We start from the raw sequence: 19,710 nt of genomic DNA, 5'->3' as shown, positions 1-19,710 counted from the left end.
AAGAAATCATCCAGAATTTAGATACACAATACAGAATCTCAGGAGGCGTACCATAAAAAAACATCAGAGGTCAACATAAAGAACTACCTGGATACACAAGCCTGTCTACTAAACGATGCCCATTTTTAAAGTCAAAATAGATTTTCCTTGATATATCATTTTCCCTCACACTATCTCAAAAAAATGAGATATTTTAAATCTAAGATATGCATAGGTCTTGAAAATAGCATTTCATTTCTCCAAATATATTGCAGTAAGATCTTAATTACATTACTAATATATCTTGTGACTGAAGAATCATAAATTCCATAATTTAAGTACAACTTTACTCTTAGAAAGCACTAAAGTAATCCAGAGATCTGTATCATAGTAAACAAAATCACCGTTCAAACTAGAAACACCTAGAATTCAGGAAATTAAAGATTTTCTGATAAAGAGTTTAGAGACTCAAGTCCAACATCTGAAAGAATCCAGACAAGCTGGAAAGCTCATATTGAGCTCAAATTTTATTGTAAAGCTGCCATAAACTGGAATAAAATTTTTAAACCACAGAAGTGTTCAAGAACAAACTTTTAGAAAACTGTACCTGTGCTATTCACAGAAAGTCAGATTTTATACAGAGCCTTACTTTTTTTTCCCCTTGATCATAACAACACTTATTTCACATGCAACTTCAGCTTTTGCCTGGAGTTACTCTGATGCAATAGTGCTGCTGGAGTTTAATGAAAAAAACACGGCAGATACAGACAAGAGATAAAAATCTACATCTGAACTATTAAAATTGATATAGAAATAACACAAAATAAACAAAAACTGCAACAAAAATGATTTTGACATATTCACCTCTACATATATCAAAGAGAAAGACACATTTTTGTTTTACACTGTGTGAAGTAAGTTGGAGTCTAAACCAAATAGCTGCGACATGGCTGATAATAGCAGTACAGCTTAAGCATGGCAACTCATACTGCTCCACAGGAAGAATTATTCTCCTGGTCAAAATATTTGCCTTTTCAATGAGCTGAACTTTCAGGTCATCTGTTAACAATGTAGATTTTTTTCCTGTCTAGAAGATCTTCATTTTCTCTCCTTTAACAAATAGCAGAGCATTGTTCCCATCTGGTTGCTAATTCACACAATTATCATGCTAAAATATTTCAAAATGCTATATAGAAGGTGTTTGTATTGCTTGGATGATTACATATTTTGATTTAATAAATCACATACTTAACTCGCCTGTATATGTAATATACAAATTAAACTCTTCTCTATAATATCTTCCCACCGTATTCCCCAACTCTTCCTTCCCCTTCTCTTTTCAGCCTTCCTTTCAAAAATACAGGCACACATTGCAACTGAGTACACGGTGCCTTTGATGCCAAAAAAACACCTTTGTCAGATTTTGTGGATGACCTGCGTATTATCCAAACTCTCAGGTTTTACAAAGCAATTAGCATTTAGTTTGCCTTCTTCTATAACAGATAATTTCACTCCAAAATTCCTGCAATGGGTCATCATATCACATTTGAGATAAAGGCATCTTTTTTTGAAAAATTCACAGCTTTTTACCATTGACATATCCAGAACATCCTTAAATAAACTATTCTGATATACAACTTCATTTTAAATTTATTATATTTCTAGAAGAAATACACCTGAGTTCAGCTTACAGCTTCTGCATTCTGTCATACCATTGCCTACTATACCTAAAGGACTGCTCCTTCTGAAATCTTTGTCCCATAGAAATACTCACAGGCCATCAGTCACTTTCTAAAATTCCATTTGCTAAACTAAGTAGACCAAGCTTCTCCAGGGTCTTACCACACAACAGTGTTTGTTCACTTACTTGTTTTAAGGTTTTCAACTGTCCTTTACATGTTTTTTTTTAATCTTTGTAAGTTTGTCTAGGTTTGGGGTATTTTTGCATCTTAACCTCAAACAGGATGTAATTATCTCACTTGAGCTATACAGCAAAATAAAAGCATATGTAATTCCACTTGAGATCCCCTGCACCCATTCCCAGGGACTGCACTGTGCATTTCAACTACTGTATCATATTTCCAAACTACTACATCATATTTCCAAACTACTACTTTCCAAAGTAGTAATTTCCTTCCTACATGTGCGTTCTTACTGTCTAGACAGGTATATTTAGCTATATTAACATATGTTGAAGTGATCCTCATTAACTAAGTACAGACCATCCTTCACAGTTATCAATCCATCAATTTTTTGCACGTATGCAATTTAGCAGAGATTATATTCTACTTTCTTCCAGATCATTATCCAAATCCTCAAAGCAATGGGCTGTGAAAAACTTCTATAAAATCCAATATGAACGTCCTTCATCTATTACTGCTTTATGATCTGTCAATTAACCAGTTTGAAATGTGTTTAATATGGGCCATGTTAACTTAGCAAAGAGCTGGGTTTTAAAAATCAGAATAACATGCAGTATGACAAAAGCTTACTTACACCCACATGAATATCTTTGTCAACCCAAAACTCTGAGCCGCAGAATAAAGAAATACACACAGACAAGTTCTAATTGGCACAAACAAACAGTTGGGCAAGCAGCGACTCTGCTTTCTTCAATTTATGCTCTGCAATTCTCATTATCAACCTGTCCAGAACAGTATTTTATGTTATATCCTGGGCTATCCTATCTCATTTACATTTCTACAACACTTAAGAAAAAACAAAATATAAACCCCAATACCTTACATGTCTTCAGCTGGTTGGGGTGTTTCAGTAGATTTGTTTTAAATCCTGACTCCTGTAGACTAATGAAAAAAATATATGCATTTCAACTAGAAGAAAGGGGGGTTTTAATAATCAATGTAAACTGTGAACACAACATCCAGATTTTGGCCAGAGAACAACAGTATTTTGACTCACAGCACTTTTTAAAAGAATAACACAATTATAGATATATTCTTTTTTTTTTTTTGCAGTATTTCTGTCTCTTCTCAATTATTATTGTCCTTGTCTAGTAGATGCATGTCATTATTAGCATTTTTTTACTTTCAAAACATAAGGCAGTTTTTATATTTTTCTTAACTCCATTGACAGAATTTTTATGATTTGTGTCTATATAATCTACTATGAATAGCCTTTCTGTTGGGACAGCTAATAGTTCATGGCGTTTTCTCTGAACCTTAATTCATTTGAATCTTCACCTCTACCTTATTACACTATGACAGTTTCATACCTATCCATACTGACTTTTCATTGTAAGACTTACAACCTCCTAGGATAACTTTTATTTTTAAGTAATATAACTTGCAGACAAAATTGTTTTCTTTACATTTTCAGTAAAATCTGTACATTATTTTTAGGAAACTATCCTTTTAAACAAAGTGAGCATATACTATTGACTAGGCCTGTACTGGACAGAAGAGATTTAAATAAGCAGTAATAACTTAGTGCTGACTGTTTTCATGGAAGTTAAGTGATCTTACATTTAATTTAATTTTTGTTACAGTAAAATGGAACAGAACAACATTCCTTATTCTCAGAAAAGTATGATGAATGATCTGCACAAATTAGAAATTCCAGGAAAATTTTAGTAATGTTCACCTAATGTAATCGCTCTGAAATAAAAAGGAATACTTTCTTTGCATCTAGATTCCTCTGTCACATAAATCCGAAGAAAATGTGTCTTTATCTTATAAAAAGAAAGTCCAGACCATACAGAGTTTTTTTAAGGCAACTTTCCATCCTTAAGCCTGCACTTTGTTTAGTTGATCTTATCTTCCAAATAATCAAAAATAGAATGCAGTGTTTTCATTCTTCCTTTCTGTACATAACAACACCGGTGCCTAGGCCAGGATGTCAGAATTGAACCACAGAGGAAAAAATGGAAGGGGCAATAATAATGGCCTGGTTTTATAATTTGTTCCTACTCTTAATAAAGTGTGGCACTCAATAAAAACTGGCCCAGTGGAAGTCTGTTTGACTTAGTAATTTTTTCATAAGTATTCTAAAGTGTTCATTGTTTGGTTTTGTTTAAAATACTTTGTTAGCCAGTAAATAAATTTAAATATATTGGATTAAGTTTCCAGATGGTGATGAATGAACATTTTTCTTTAAACTGTCTGTAAGCTTGTTTTGCACTTTCAAATTATTTATTTCATAATAAATGGGTTTGTCTTGTTTTGCTTTGTTTTTTTTTTTACCTAAATGATCAATACTAATAGCTGGCAATGACATTAAATTGTGCTGGTTTAGAAGCAAAGTATAGCTTTTAAACTTATTACTTCATGCACCTGTTAAAACAATGAGTCATCTGAATATACATTCATGCAAACTTAATTTTTGTGTGCTACACCCTTGAAATAACAAATATTTTAATCTATCTTATGTTTTCAAAATGCATACAAAAGCAGACTAAGTTCATAATAAGTATATTAAACCTTTTTAATAAAAGAAAATTGTTTTGAAAACATAATCTAGTCTTTTTATAATCACACTTAACATTTAGAAATAATACATTTCTTAATTATTAGCTACACTTAAACAATTGACAGAATATTTTTGCTTAATATGAAGAAAATAAAGGGCCCATACACACACAGAACTTAGAACACTGGATTTGGGGCACTTAAACTACTTGGCTGCTTTCTAAATTCTCACTCAATTACCATCTCTATGTTCCCAAATCCTTCCATAATACAGCACTAGCCTTGTAGTCTTTAATATTAGTAGATATTATTCTTTCCTAACCGGTTTTTATTTATATGTTGAAAGGACTTAAAGAGCAACATGGTTTCCTTTCCTTATCAGTTTTCCCACCTTCACATAAACACATTCAAAGTGAAAAATTTGTCCTTGCCTCTGAAACTGAAACCAAAAGTAATTAAAGCGTAAGTTTTTACCCAAAAGATACTGACAGCACGTATACTTTGAACTTTAATTCCATTGGAGGAGCTAAAAATAATCTTCATGAACATTAGCATTTTACATGAAATGTAACTTGAAGTGAGCTCGACTAGGAGGATATATTGCATCCCACCCCACTCCCTGCTCAGAGCCCGCTCAGTAAATAATTACAATCCTTAGAAATAAATTATATATATAAAATCATGTAAATTATTTCAACTATTCTTGTATGTCACCCCCCATTTTCAGACTGGGTTTGCACAACAGCATCAGAGTATAATTAGAATGCAATCAAGGTGGACAAGTAAAGGTCAACCCTACAAGGCTGCAGGATTTTCAAATCTTACCTCACACACTAAAAGTAACAAAAAGTTTCAGCAAGCTTTGTAACAGCTACACTTAATTCAGAGAGTTGTTAATAAGTAGCAGTTAGGCTACACTGAGAGGTAACTGGAATCCCAAATTGTTGCAAGCACAAGTTTTGCATTTTCACATTAAGGTGGAAGCCTAATCAGCCACTAAAACTATACAGCACAGCATCTTCAGTTTTGAACGTGATCACCTCATCATTTGAAGCAGCCCCTTTCTCAGGGACACTGCTCTTCACCCCATCCCTGTATGCACTGCATGACCTCAAGGTGTACTCCAGGAACATGGGATCCATGAGTCAGTCCAAGCCAAGGGCAAGAAGCTGTGCAGTCACACTGCAAGTCAGTATTCAGATCCAGCTGAAAATTAAACATGCAGCTTGATAGATTCTTTTCTGGGTTTGTTTTGTTTTGTTTTGTTTTTCAAACTGAGCCAAGTCATTGCTGCACCATTCCCCTACAACTGTCCATTTCTTTTTCCGGTCTTCCTTCAACCATGCTATATATTCCTGCTCCTTCACTTGAAGTCGCACCTCTTGGATTTCAACCTGAGTCAGTCATAAAACTGCCAGACAACTATTCCTGCAAAAGCAGCAGCTGGACTTCAGCTAGACAGGCTTCCTTAAACGGTATTCATTTGAACCAGCAACACAGATCGGTGTCTGCGCACAGGAAGTAGGAAGAACCTGGGGGGCTTGGTGGAAGAGGCAAGCAAGGGCAGCAACACTTAAATTGTCTTCAGCTGTAGAGAAGAGAGTCCTCACAGTTACAGTTGAAAGGAGAAGAGGAATAGTCTCTCTCTTTAATATTTAGTAAGTTTCAAAACTAACTTTTAAACAGCAAGCCACTCCAAGAAATATCAACAGAAAGAGAGGAAAACTGACACAAACACTTCCAGAGTATACAAATTTCTTCCTCAGTCACAGGGCTTGCTTACTGAGGCTGTTCTTCTGCGTACATGGTGGGTCAACAACTCCAATGACCTTCTGCACCTGGTTCATCATCCTGGCAAAAACATGTACGGCCATATAATGAACCAGATTGAAAAACTGAATGAACCAAATAAACATCTTTGGAGCCAGAGGGGGGTTTTATTGTTTTGTTAAGTTGTTTTTAATTACATCATATCAATTTTCCAATCCTCTTTCCATGTGGCCAAGTTGCTGTTGTGGCTCAACAGAAGGCACAGCTGAGGAATTGGAGGATGGACTTCCTGGAGTCAATTACAAAGCATTGCCACCCAAATATCTTCTGAGATTTAAGGTAAAACAAAGTAAAGTACAACAATTATGATCTAAAAATATAATTTGATCGGTTACTGTCACTCAGATAACAAACCTTAACTTACACTACAGTAGCTCAGTGCTGTGCCTGAACACTTTATACTTCAATAAGACAATCCCTCAACAACATTCACCTACTAACACAGTTTACAGTCCCAAGGGAAGATCTGTAATGAATGAAAAGTTTGGTATCATCATGTATTCATCATGCATTAGATTCAGAAAACAGCAGAAAAAGGAAAAAAAGCCTCAGTGCTGAGGAGGTCGCATTTAAGCATATGTAACTGAACTGACTAAATTAACTAGCCTTTCTGTATCTCTTTGTAACAAAAGAGGTTGAAATTGTTACGCTGATGACCTCCTAAAGGAATTTCACTCAGATGGTCTGAAAGGCATTCTGGATCACACTCATCACTGATTACAGAGGATATCAAAGATAGCACTGCATGCTAGTTAAATACGTGCCTGAATTTAGCCCCACCAAAAAACTCAAGCCAATAACCAACATAAAAGACGATGGGTTTGTCTGTGACTTGTATTTGCAGCATAGCTTCTCTTCGCAAGACCCGATCAACCCACTTTACTTTATTCTAAGATCTTCTGACAATACTTACTTGGGGAGGGGGAAAGAAAAAAGGCTATATTCTGCTTATGCTTTGGCTCAGGGATTCAAACTTAGTCAGAGATGAGCACATGATTAACAATCATCTCTGAAATATTCAGTGTGAGTGATATGCTCAGTGCCAGACTAACTATGACAGACAAAAGGGAGAATAACATTTTTCAAGACAGCATTCAGGTGTCCTAATGATGAGATCTTTCATTTTCTCCCTACAACCCCTGCCCATCCATCTTTCTAGAAAAGATAAGGCAGTTCTAGGCAGGATATGCTTTTATTCAACTACATAACAAAAATCCAGCTTGTTGTTCAGAAAAATAAAAATTATCCTTACTTTAGAATCAATAGACAACCGATTCCATGCTGAAAGTGTCCTTTTCTAAGCAAGTTGGACGGAAAAAGATTTTTCTGGTGGTTTGACTGAGAACAAGAGAGACAGGTATTGGGAAGATTCTGGAAAGGTAGAGCTCAAAGATTTGACAGAAGGCACAAATTAATTCATTTACTGAAAAGCAGATCATAAAATTATCACATGGTTCCACTGTTCAATCACACTTTCTTCTTCTCCCTCTCATAAATCACTATGTCTCCGTATACTTTAAGACTTTATTTGCCATATAAATATCTAAAGTCTATTCTCATCCATGTGACTTCCATTCATTTTTAGTTCAAGATTCACAAAAATAAACAAGTGTACAGAAGAAAAATTGAAAAGAGCCAAATAAAGTTTTATTTTACTAATGAACAGAATAAACCCAAATATATATATGCAAGAATAATGACTCTTACTATTTCCTATTATTTATGAAAATGTCCATAATGAACAAGCAAAGAAGCCAAAGGACATTATTTTCACTTGACAATAAGAATGTCATAATAAAGCAAATTATTTTGTGTGCATGCAAGGAATCAGTTTTACATTTAATAGCTTCTATTAAAGAGATGTATGTTGAAGTGCAGAGGATTAAATTCTTTACCATAAACTAGGTTGTAATTACTCGAGTAAGGAATTTAAAGTTGAATAATTCAATTAATATTGAATATATTCAAATAACACACCACAATGGAAACAAAAACTTCCCTTTTACAGACCAATACCAGTAAAGAACAATTAAGATTACTTGCACTTAAAAAAAACCCCAAAACTCACACTATTGTAACAGGAACTCAACTAAGATCTGCCCACCATTCACTGATTTTCATGAGTATCCAAAGTCCTAATATTCATCATACGTCCTCACTAAATCCATGTTTTGCCAGTAATGGCAGCAGAGATAACCTCCAAAATACCATCTTAGTCAATATGCTTGTTTCGCATTGTACCAGTTTCAGGGCAAAACTCAACTTAAAGTTGAAATTGTTCCTTGTAAAGAATTGGTTTTAAAGATAAGGTGTTTGAATGACTTATCTCAATAGGCATTCAAAAAAAATCCATCGAAATACAAACAAACCTGGTATTAAATCTTTACTGATAGAAACAGAGAAACATGGTGTCATTTGCATACAATTATGACACTTGTATCCTGCTGATGAAAAAATGAGCAAGATTCCATCTTCATGTGTGTGGGTTTAAAGATTTGTGAAGTAGTACTCCTTCATATCCATTGGGTTTCTATAGTCATGGACACAAGCTGTCAAATCAACAACTTGATCCCCTGGCTTTCATTTTTTAACACTCCTACCATGTTACATGAAAGAAGCATCCTTAAGTAAAATAAATTCCATCTTCTCATTCAGAACCATTCATATTTTATTCTTAGGCAGTTTAAAGAAATAAGCACACATCTCAGGAGGTCTGGTGAGTATAATGTGGGAGAAAGGAAAAACAAATCAATTAAAAAGCTGCCTTTACATAAGAGGGATGCCTCTAACACAAGTGAGATAGAATCTGAAATGCTGATGGTTCTTTTGAAAGAAAAAGCTACCTTATTTGCCATCAGCATCTGGGCAAAAATATAACTTTTTTCAATGTTAATTGTCTGGAAGTCATGCCTCTCAAAAGTCATATGATACTGAACGTGTCCTGGACTTGGTATTACATTGTCTTATGGATGTTTCTTCTAAATTAAAATTAAATAGAGCTCAAGTGTCCTTTACTCTCCCACTCAACACATACCCTTTTGTACAATCAAATTTAAACAATTACAACACACCAAGCATATAAACCAGAAAAAGGAAGGAACAAATCTGAAAACAATTTGTAAGCCAGGCTTTAACCTTCTGTAGACACATACATACACTATAAACAACCTGATGTGCACTGATAGTTTAAATTTTAACTTTGAAACTTCTGACCTTACTATATCATAACTGAAAAATGATTGACTATTCTAAAACTATACTGATTTAAAACTTCCACTGCCCTCAGGAATGTTTGGACATCTACTTATTCCTTCATCCGCAAAGGACAGTGGTGAGCTGCTTCAATGGATGCCTGGATCTTCCAGGTGAAGAGGCTCTACAGCATCACTTTCAGGAAGCATCAGAAATCATTTAGTTGGAAATGCTCACACAAGCAGCTGTTGAGCAGCTTTGAATACATCTACTTAGAATAACTATATTTATGATCTAATTCCATGGAAAAGTACCCTAGGAACAAAAGCTCAAGTTTCTCAGTCTCATGTAAACATCATTGCTTTTACTTTCTTCCTAGTTCTTTGTTCTTAGAAAACACTGTTTCTCAAAGATCAAGTTTGGTCCTTATCTGTGACCCAAGCAAGTGAGAAAAAATGTGTCAGCCTTGAAAACATGAAGCATAATCTAAGAGTTAGGGTATATCATTACTGTACGGCAAAGAAAACCCTACAAAGCAAAAAAAAAAAAAAATCTCTGATTTTTCTCTTTAATGAAAAGTATTCCATCAAACTTCCTAATTTTAGAATGCTTATACTCCAGTACAATCTACTACGGTTTATACTTACACTCACAAAATAGTATTAATTTCAAATAGTGAGATTAATTCCTGGAATTGTTATTACAAGAGCTATTACAATCAGTTTTATTCTGTGGCCATATTCCTCTCTGAATTTGTCTAGACTAGGAATCTACTCATGCAAAGCAGTTAGCTAGACCTTATTTGGGCATACAGACCTTAAGCATATGAAGACTTCACCAAAATCTTCACAGGTGTCTGGAGTGCACATTGCTGATGACTTTAGATTTCACTCAAGAGTTGGTGTTTCTGTTTTGTCTGATCATATATGGTAGCAACCTCTTTATGAGAATTCATTCAAGTTAATAGTGTTCAGCAACAGCAATCTATTCAGTGGTTATAACTCAGAAAAGATTTGTACAAAACCCATGAACTCTACCAGCTGAACAAGACTCCAGTAAGTATTTAGAAATATTGTTTGAAGAGAAATTATGAAAGTTTAGCCCAACGAACAATTGTGCTAACACAAGTGAGTGACCTGGCAATCCTACTATCCTTCTGCTTACATCATGCCTTGCCAGGATCAACAGAAATGCACATGGCATTGCTCTGGTCCCAGATTCAGAGGTCGCTGGTGCCAATCCCACAAATCTGCCTGTCATTGCCCAAGCCTGCATCCGTGAGCCTTGGGCAGATGTGCAGAGGGCAAGGTGGTCTCTGAACATCTAGGGAGCTCAGGTTATGCTGCTGGCACTTCATAACCAAGACTGAAATCTGCCCAACAAAACCAGCTGCAAAAGCTCCCAACTATTATCTCCATGCCACATTTGCCATTTTTCCTCTCTACAGTAATACATAATGGGCTCGCTATAGGAAACAGGACGCAGAACTGGACTGATCTTTTGTGTCAGTACATATAGTCTTACAGTCTTATTCTTACTTAGAGACACAATCCCACATCTGTTAGTTTTAGCCTCGTAAGTGTCATAGGCTCTAAAATGTGATGGGAAAGTCACCTTGTGCTAGCACAAGCTATATTTTATACTTCACTGGTGAAAATCAGGTGCTGAAATCAAAATAGAACAAATTAGCCTGATTTAGCAACTACCCAAACTATAATCCACCTAACTTTCACAAAGTTACTTTGAATTGTTTTGCGCCCTTCATGTATCTACATTGTTACTAGTAACAAAGATGATATTTCATTGAAGAATTGCATTTTATGGAAAGAACTTCAAAATTATTTATAGACTCCTTAATATCCACTGAATACAACATTCTACACACCACAGTGTTGGGGAAGTATTTTGGAGTTAAAATATATATCAATTTCAACACTCTTAAAAGTGTACCTCAATGGTTCATCATCATGCATATTTAGTAAATGTACATCTAGCATTTGTCTGTGATACACACATCATGATATACTTCTCATAGCTTGCTTTAAACTACGGCATCTTCAAACCAAAGCCGATTTTTTTATTATGTCCTAACCCAAGCATGTTTCCATAAACCAGTGTTTTACAGGAAGTGGAAATGCTTGAAGAGGTATTTAAATGTCCTGGCAAAATCAAAATCATGTCACTTCTGGGAAAAAAAAAAGAAAAAGAAAACAGTACATCTCCTTCCTTCCCTGTTCATCCCAGATACTAAAAAAAACTTGGGTTTTGATTTTCTAGATGCTACTGTGACAATCAGCAAAGATTGAATATGAAGACTTAATTTACTTAAAAGCTGTGAAACTTTCAGAAACTGTGGGGGCAGAAGACCTGGAGAGGCACAACTACAAATGTGGTTAGGCCACTTAAAACACATACCTTATCTTTCCTCACAAAAAAAAAATGAAACAAACAAACCATCAGACACAACACGACCAAGAAGGAAGATTTGTTAACAGTTGTACTAATTTACTTTATGCAGCACGACTACAAAATGTGAAGCCTCACTGAAGAATCACAACAAAAAAAAGTTACAGTAGTTACTTTGTTTCATCATTCAATAAAAATAAATAGAGTTAAAAGATATTTAGTAAACAGTTGCTTTATTTTGCAATTTATGCTAGAAAAGCGGCTTAAAAATAATGTAAAAATGCAAATTTATTATTAAAAATTATTTTATCCATATCCATTCTATGTTGTGTACTCATACATATTCATAGATTCCTTGAAAAGGATCTACAGCAGGTCACCATTAAGGGACACATGTAAATCTTCTGAAGATGTTTATTAAAAAAACCAGTAAATATTCTTGCCTTTATAGTGTACTGAACCGGTAACACGCCAATTTTCTTTTCTTCCAAGTAATATGGAGAGAAGTTCAAAGAAATTATTTCAAAGAACACAAAATTCTTGTGTGTAAATACTAAAAGCCCATCAAAAGTCAGAAAAATAAAAGCTCTTAAAGAGATACTATGGCTTTGGAGAATTTGATAATGAACGACACAGAAGTTTCAGTTTTAAGATATTTTCTGGACTAAGAACATACTGCCAGAGAAAGCACACAGTATGTTTACTACGAAAATTATCAATGTTTTACTCAAAGACAAACATCAACAATAATAACCACCCTGTATTTATGGGCAAATAAGGTTATCACATGCCATACAGCCACCTAAAACCTCAAAGGCACAGAAGACATTAACAAGGAGAGACCCGCACATCTATTTTCACCTTGCAAATACAGCCAGTGGAGTCCATGCTTCCAATACATACCCAAAAACGTTACATGGCCCAGTAGCACCAGATTTGGAGTTTACTACAGGAAAGTAAGACTGGCATTATAGGCCCCCATATCAGTTATATCAAACAGATCTGCAAATCCAGTTATCACGTATTGAAGTAGTCATTTTGGTTGTAAGTTTTCTATCAAATACAGTCTTTGCAAGTGTGAAGTATTTATCAGAGAGAGATGAAACCCTAACTGTTACTAACTTGTTTTTCCCACCACCTTGGCACAGGTCAGACACACTGCAGCAGTCGGAAAGAAATGAAGCTGCTTCTACCAAGAAGTCAAAGAAGGACATGGCATTGCTGACACTGTTCCAGCTATGTGCGACTTCCTAAAGAACAAGGGGCTGTGGTGTGTCTTATTAATTCCTCTGTGTTCAATGATTTACCCTCATTCAAGAGATACTGAACATCAGTATAGTGGAAATAACCTTCTGCAACAATGCAGCCTTGTAAGTTGGAAGTGAGTAGTTCATAACTTAAAACATGACTGGTACCACATTAGCCAATTTTTGATTGACCAAAAAAACTCAAGAAATGCAGTCACAGTCTGCTGTGAAAGACATAGACTGTAACAGAAAAAATTATCAGTCTCATATGCTTTGTGGATAGGACATCTCTCCCCCTCTCTCACTTTCTCTCCTTCCCATTCTTTTTCTTCCCTGACAGACATGGGAATTTAAAAGAAGTTAGACAGAAATAAAAAAAAAAAAAAAGAAAACAAACCCAATACGAACAAACAAACAAATAAACAACCTATTTTCTTAATTATACCTATGACACTTGCATGCATGTAAGTGTTTTGTGCATAAAAACTGCTAAATTATCTCCTTATCTGTGGACCATTTGTGATCCTACACAGGACCCAGGCAAAATTTCACTCCTTTGTCTGTGGGTGTTGGAACTCTGGAAGCAGCCACTAGTGCCTTGCCAAGCCAGTGGCACTGCAAAGGACATGGCATCCCGGAGAAGCCCCAGGGGCTCAGGCATTTCCCTGGCAGCAATAGCAGAAGACAGAGCAGCAGGCCTCCTTGGTTCTGTCTGAAGCTCTGGGACTCGAGGTGAGAGATAACAATCTGGTGAAAAGCAAGGTGGCAAGGGACATAGAAAAAAGCTACATTTTTTACACTAAATGTGGTGGCTCCATTCCTGCACTGCTCCTGCATTAGTGCTCTGGTTTAAAGAAGGGAAAGTAAGCAAAGGAGGATAACCAACCAATTCTCTACTTTAAGTCAGATGCAGAGTTCCTAAGGGGTGGAAGCAATGCAAACAGGTCTGATGTAAACTCCTAGTCTTGTTTAGCTGGCTAGGATTAGTCTAGTACATCTTAGTCTTTTACCTCTTCTGAAACAAGCAATAACATTTACACCACTTGCTGTTGAAATAAAAGCAAAAAGATTCAGGCATTATAGCTCAATGATTAGAAGACTCCCTTTATGAACAAGTGTCACTGATTCTTCACCAAGATTTAGGAATCACAACATCAGAAACAAGAAGCAGAAGAAAGGTCCCAAGGTATTTTGGACTTCTCTCAAGACAGGTTGAATAAAACCCAGCCTATTTCAATGCCAGGAAAAATGTCTATTGCCCAACCAGGCAATTCTAATTCATTGTTAATAACAACTTTTCACCAAATAGCCATAAGAAATTACAACAAACTCCAAGCTGTGTACTGTAGGTAATGGATTTACCCTTTCAGTTAACTTAAGCAAAACAAATGTTTAAACTTCCCAGTAAACGCACACAAAACATGATGAAGACCTGATCCTTGCAGTGTAACTAGGACTGTGCTAAAAACTTTGGGTTTAAATGGGTAATTCCCATGCAGTATCAAATTTTCAACTAAATGACAGCATTTCTCCTTTGGTTTTCTATACTCTGTCATTCAAAAAAATAGCACAGTAGCTGCAGAATAGCCCACAGCATCAGAAACATTTTCTTAACTTATGACCACCCAATGATACTGTATACAAAAAGTTTAAATGTTCATAGAATGTATGTCTTTGGGCCTTACTTACTAGGTGATCAAACCTGACATATAACCTAATGTAAGGCGATAGAACTTCAGCCAGTTGTTCCTGAAATTAGTTTCAGTTTGTAATTTCACTGTATCTGTATAATTTAATGTCAGAGGCTTTAGTTCTAAAAATAAAATAAAAAATACCGAATCATCATTGGAAGTGAAGTATCACCTTGAGAACACTAGACATCAAGATGAAAAAAAATGCCTATGTGCTAGGCAAGACACTTGGAGAATTAAAATAATTTTTTAAAAAAAGATATTTTCCATTCTATAAAACATACAAAAATGTATAATTTTGAACTACAGGACTTTAAATATGTTAACCTGTGATACTTTAATAGAAATCAATTAAGTCACCTTAAAATGCTAGCTTTACGAGCAGTGTCAAGGTGAAATACAGAGTGAAGAAAAGACACCGATGCTCAGGTGCACTTGGAAATTTCACACAAACTCTTTTGCTGACTTCTTGGTAAAACACAGTGGGAATGTTTTGGTGTGAGTAGCAATTATGGCCCAAGTCTAACTACAGTGACCCAAATGGATCCAGCATGCCATGTACACCACGAGCTGTACCGCTAATTCTCAGGGGCAAGATGGACACACATGGTGGTTTGATTAGATGCAATTTCCAACAGGCACAGAACTTCAATATGTCTCCACTGTGTGTAGTACCAAAAAAAGTTATTACACTTTAGAAGAAAGAGACTCTTCCAAACTCAGCACAGCTTTTGCATTTGTCTACCAACAACCATTTGGTACTTCTGACCTGCTGGCTAACACAGAGTTGTTCTAGGGAGTGTTTCTATGGGATCACTTCCACATTTCACGAAACAAATACATCATGCCAACCACAACTCAGGATGGCTTCAATACTAGACATCACTGCAAAGGTCCAACAGAGGTGGTTAAATGATTTGACTGAAGATAGAGCAAGCATAATTTGCTTCCAAATGAACCTTCTAAATGTGTTGGGTACCTTACTTCCAGTTACACTCGTGAAGATGATGAGCATAAGCAACAATCTTCCAATGAGTGGGAATCGGTTAGTAAAGCAAAGCAAACTCATCACAGTGTAAAAAAAAGTAGCCCTACTGTTTGCTCAAGCAGCTGTACAAAGGACTTTGCAAAAGCCATAGTAACACAAATGGCAACAGGCCTCCTTGAAGAAAGATGTGGTGAATTGTCAATGCTTACTGTAACAAATCTGGGGGGAAAATACTTGAGGGCACCCTTTCATATGTTTTCCTTTACTTGGCTTGTTCACCAGTTTCTCCAAGTCTGTTCACCTCACTACCATGTTGTCACTTCCAAGAATAAAACTTACAAGCAGAAAAACTATGTTATTTGCCTCACAGAGGTTGGCAACATTACTACCTCTTTCACTTTCCATCTAGGAAAAATAATCTTTCCAACATTTTTCAATAAAACTTTTGTATTTTCTTTAGATCTTTTCAGCCCTCAAAAAAAGAGCAGGTAATAACTACCACAGCCTCTAAAATGTTTAGGGATAAATGACACACAGGATATACAGCCAGCTCAAAAAAGCCATCCTTCCAGTCCATTAGTATACTTCAAGGTTTCAAACCCTAAATTCCAAATTAATGGCCTACAGTTTCACTTCCTCTCTCCAAAGATGATACCCAGAGTAAAAATAAAAATCATCCCACACATAACAACTGAATCCATAAAGATCCTTTTTTTCTTAAAACCAACAAAAAAGGGACTTACCTTCATTGTCATTGTTTATAAGAGGAATTTGCATTTGTATTTTGGAAGAATCACAACACATCAGCAGGAATAGTTAGCAGTCATACTTAGTCTAACAATATCAAACAGATCATACACTCTTTTCAATCACAACAGAATATCAAGATCCAGAAGGAAAAGTGGAAATATAAAAAATGGCACAGGATTTTAATCATCAGATTCAAAGAGTACAGAATGGCATGAATTACAAAGAAACTAGATATGAAACAGACGTAAAGGTCCAGTCAATACTATGGGCAGTTCACAAAAGGGTTTAAATTGCATAATAGTCAACATTTCAGGTCAACATGCAGTCAGGTACTTCCTAAATTAGTGTATTTAAATTTGGGAGTGGGTATGATTTTTCAAGCATGACTATAAATTTCATTACAAGACAAAACTTAGGAAAAAATACATTGCAAATAAGACAGCTTGACTGCATCCGAGTCCAAAGGCATTAACAATTTCAGCATCTCAAATAAACTTTGCACTTATACAATTACAAGTGTGTTTGATTTTAAAAATAAAAATTAGCATATCACTTCAGGCATTTTGGAAAAGATGGTTTTGGCCAATGGATCTCCTCTGCCCAGTGAGGATGGCCACACTCAACGAAATACTGAGCCTTTCACACAAGTCAACGTTCCAGACACAACTTAAGACAACCAGGAAGATAAAGAAGCAGTGGTCACTCTTAACCTCAGCCTAATGTCCATCAAATAGAATGTTTATGGTCATTTTTTATGCCTATCAAAACCAATACACTGTTGTCCATCTTTGATCAAGCACAGTTACACACAAAGAGCAAGCATTGACCACAGCACAATCTACAGTCCCAACTCTACAAAGCCAACATAACTTTTTCCAAAGTCAAAGCAAGTTTTTGGCAATCTTTTTACATGCAGAGTCGTCCCTAAATTTTTGTCCTTCTTCCAGGGATGATCCCTTCAAGATTGGCTTAAGCCACATTATGAGGATGGGGAAACTTGCCAAAGCAATTAACCATGATTTATCTGTCTCGGGAATACAGGCCTTCCATCTTCTAGTCTATCAGTTCAGCACCTCCACTCGGCACTCAACTTGGTTAAAATACAAGCCCACCCAGGGCACCTTTCACTGGCTTCTGCCAGTCTGTTCACCCAATGCAGCACCGATGTAACTCCATTAACAGGAGATACACGTGCTCCAACAGAAGAGTAAGACATCTTCAGTCAAGTGTCCTCAAGGCTGGCTGTCTTCCGTTGACCTTAGCCTTCCAGCCTGTGCATAGATATATTTTTTTTATAGAGCACTGCCTGGATGGGTACTAACTATGACATAAAAGCATTTTTGCTTTTGGATGGCCACTTCTTTATCCAAAAGACGAGAATGGCTCCAAAACAAGAACGGCTTTCCACTCCCAGGGATGACTTCTTGTAAAAATAAAAACAAGGAAGTTCAATCCAAGAGAACCATAATGCTTTTCAATTAAGGGCAAGGATGTGAAATTGCCACACATAAGACAGGAAATCCAAAGTTAGGCTGTCACCTCATTCCCTTCTTCACCCCAAACCCTTCCTCTCCCATCAGCACACCCTTCGACCACCTCCCGAGCGATGAGGGAAGGATGGCGTGTCAGAGCCTTAACTTTCTATCTTTTTGGCTTCCCTCACAACCTCAACCGTGCGTCGTTAGAGCACGAAGAGTTGAAATTTTAATATTTTGCATCACCGCAAAAGCTCGCCGCACGGCCAAGGCACAAGGATGGTGGCACAGGACTTTGGTACAGACACGAATCCAGGAGGAAAGCCCCCCTCTTTCTCTCTCTCTCTCTCTCTCTCTGCCCCCCCCCCTCCCCCCCGGACACATACAATAACTCGGCTTTGCACACATTTTTGCACACATTTTTGCACATCAAGGAGCGAGTGGCGGCTGTCAGCGCTGCTCCCCACCATCCACCCCCGCCGCCCCCCCCCCCCCCCCCCAACCCCGCTTCCCTTCTCCTCCTTCTGGAGTCAAAGTGTGGTGTGAACGTGTTGGGGGGGGAGAGAAAGGAAAGCGAAGCGCAAGGCCATCGGGTAACACTTTGCCGTCTCCTCCTTTACAGTCACATTTCCGTCCTCCTCCAGCAAAACTGGGGAGGGCGGGGGGGGGGGCTGGGGGCCAGGCTGGGCAGGGGGACACATACACACACGTAGGCGCTGGGCCCAGCGGGAAGGGGCAGCCGCAGCAGCAGGGGGTGACAAGGACCGCCGGGTCCCTCCCGAGAGCAACAAAAAGGCGGGTGGGGTGGGGTGGCCGGCGGGTCCGGGGGGGCAGGGCCGGCGCTCGGGGGCTGTTACCTCGTAGAGTTCCTCGGAAGCCATGCTGGGGAACCTCACAAGGTGGAGTTGGGTGCTGGTTTGCAAAGACTTTGTTTCAGTTGGTGTCCGTTTGGCCTCCTCCTCTTCTTCTTCTTCTTCTTCTTCTTCTTCTCCTTCTCCCTCCTCGTCTTCTTCTTCTTCTTCTCCTCCTCCCTCTCCCTCCTCCTCTTCCCCTCTTCCTCCTCCTCCTCCTTCTCTTCTTCCTCCTCCTCCTCCTCCTCCTCCTCCTCCCTGCGCGTCCCTCTCCAGCGCAACTAGCAGCTCCGCTCTCTAAATGCCACCGCGGTGCTGGCGGCGGGGCTGCGCGCACGGCAGCTGCGCAACTCGCTGGCTCCCTCGCCCTCGCGCTGCCTCTCGCACACCCCGGCAGGCGGGCGGGCGCGCACACACACACACACACACACACACACACACGCACACACGCGTTCACTCGCGAGCAGCAGCGCCCCGCAACATCCCACACCCCCCCCCCCCCCCAACCAAAGCCACCCGCACCCCCTCCTGTCCCCCGGGCTCGGCTCGGCTCAGCTCGCTCCCTCCCCAGGAACACTAATCGAGCTCAGAGACAGCGCCACACGCAACCTCTCCGCCTCGGATACAGTCTCCCCCCCTCCCCGGCACCATCCTCCTCCCGTCCGTCCGTCCGTCCGTGTCCCCCCCCCCCGTTTCCCCCCCCCAGCTTTGATCTCCCATTGTCTGCTCGGCTGAGCCCGCAGGGAGGGGCCGCGGGACGGGAGAGCGGAGTTTGGAGTGGGAGGGGGGTAAAAGGGGGGGGGGGGGGGTTGGGTGTAGGGACACGGGGCCCACGCACGTGCAGTCGCTCCCCGCAGCTCCCCAGCCACCTCCTCAT

The 19,710-nt window shown here is 38.2% G+C and overlaps 1 protein-coding gene across 3 annotated transcripts in view; it reads right to left on the bottom strand.

Moving 5' to 3' along the window:
- The window catches only part of CDYL (chromodomain Y like), a 106,163-nt gene extending 87,138 nt beyond the window's left edge, over window positions 1–19,025 (bottom strand). For all 3 annotated transcript variants that reach the window (XR_008448686.1, XM_054059432.1, XM_054059433.1), the window contains exon 1: window positions 18,840–19,025. Coding sequence is in view for 2 of the 3 variants with exons in the window: in XM_054059432.1 (XP_053915407.1) it covers window positions 18,840–18,863 (24 nt within the window). In the remaining variant the exon portion in view is untranslated. The remainder of the gene's footprint in view (window positions 1–18,839) is intronic.
- Window positions 19,026–19,710: the final 685 nt, after the last annotated feature.

Source organism: Cuculus canorus, chromosome 2 (genome assembly GCF_017976375.1).
Source record: "Cuculus canorus isolate bCucCan1 chromosome 2, bCucCan1.pri, whole genome shotgun sequence".
In the NCBI taxonomy this organism is placed as follows: domain Eukaryota; kingdom Metazoa; phylum Chordata; class Aves; order Cuculiformes; family Cuculidae; genus Cuculus; species Cuculus canorus.
The sequence above is the reverse complement of the archived record's forward strand: the minus strand, read 5'-3'. Positions and strand labels throughout refer to the sequence as shown.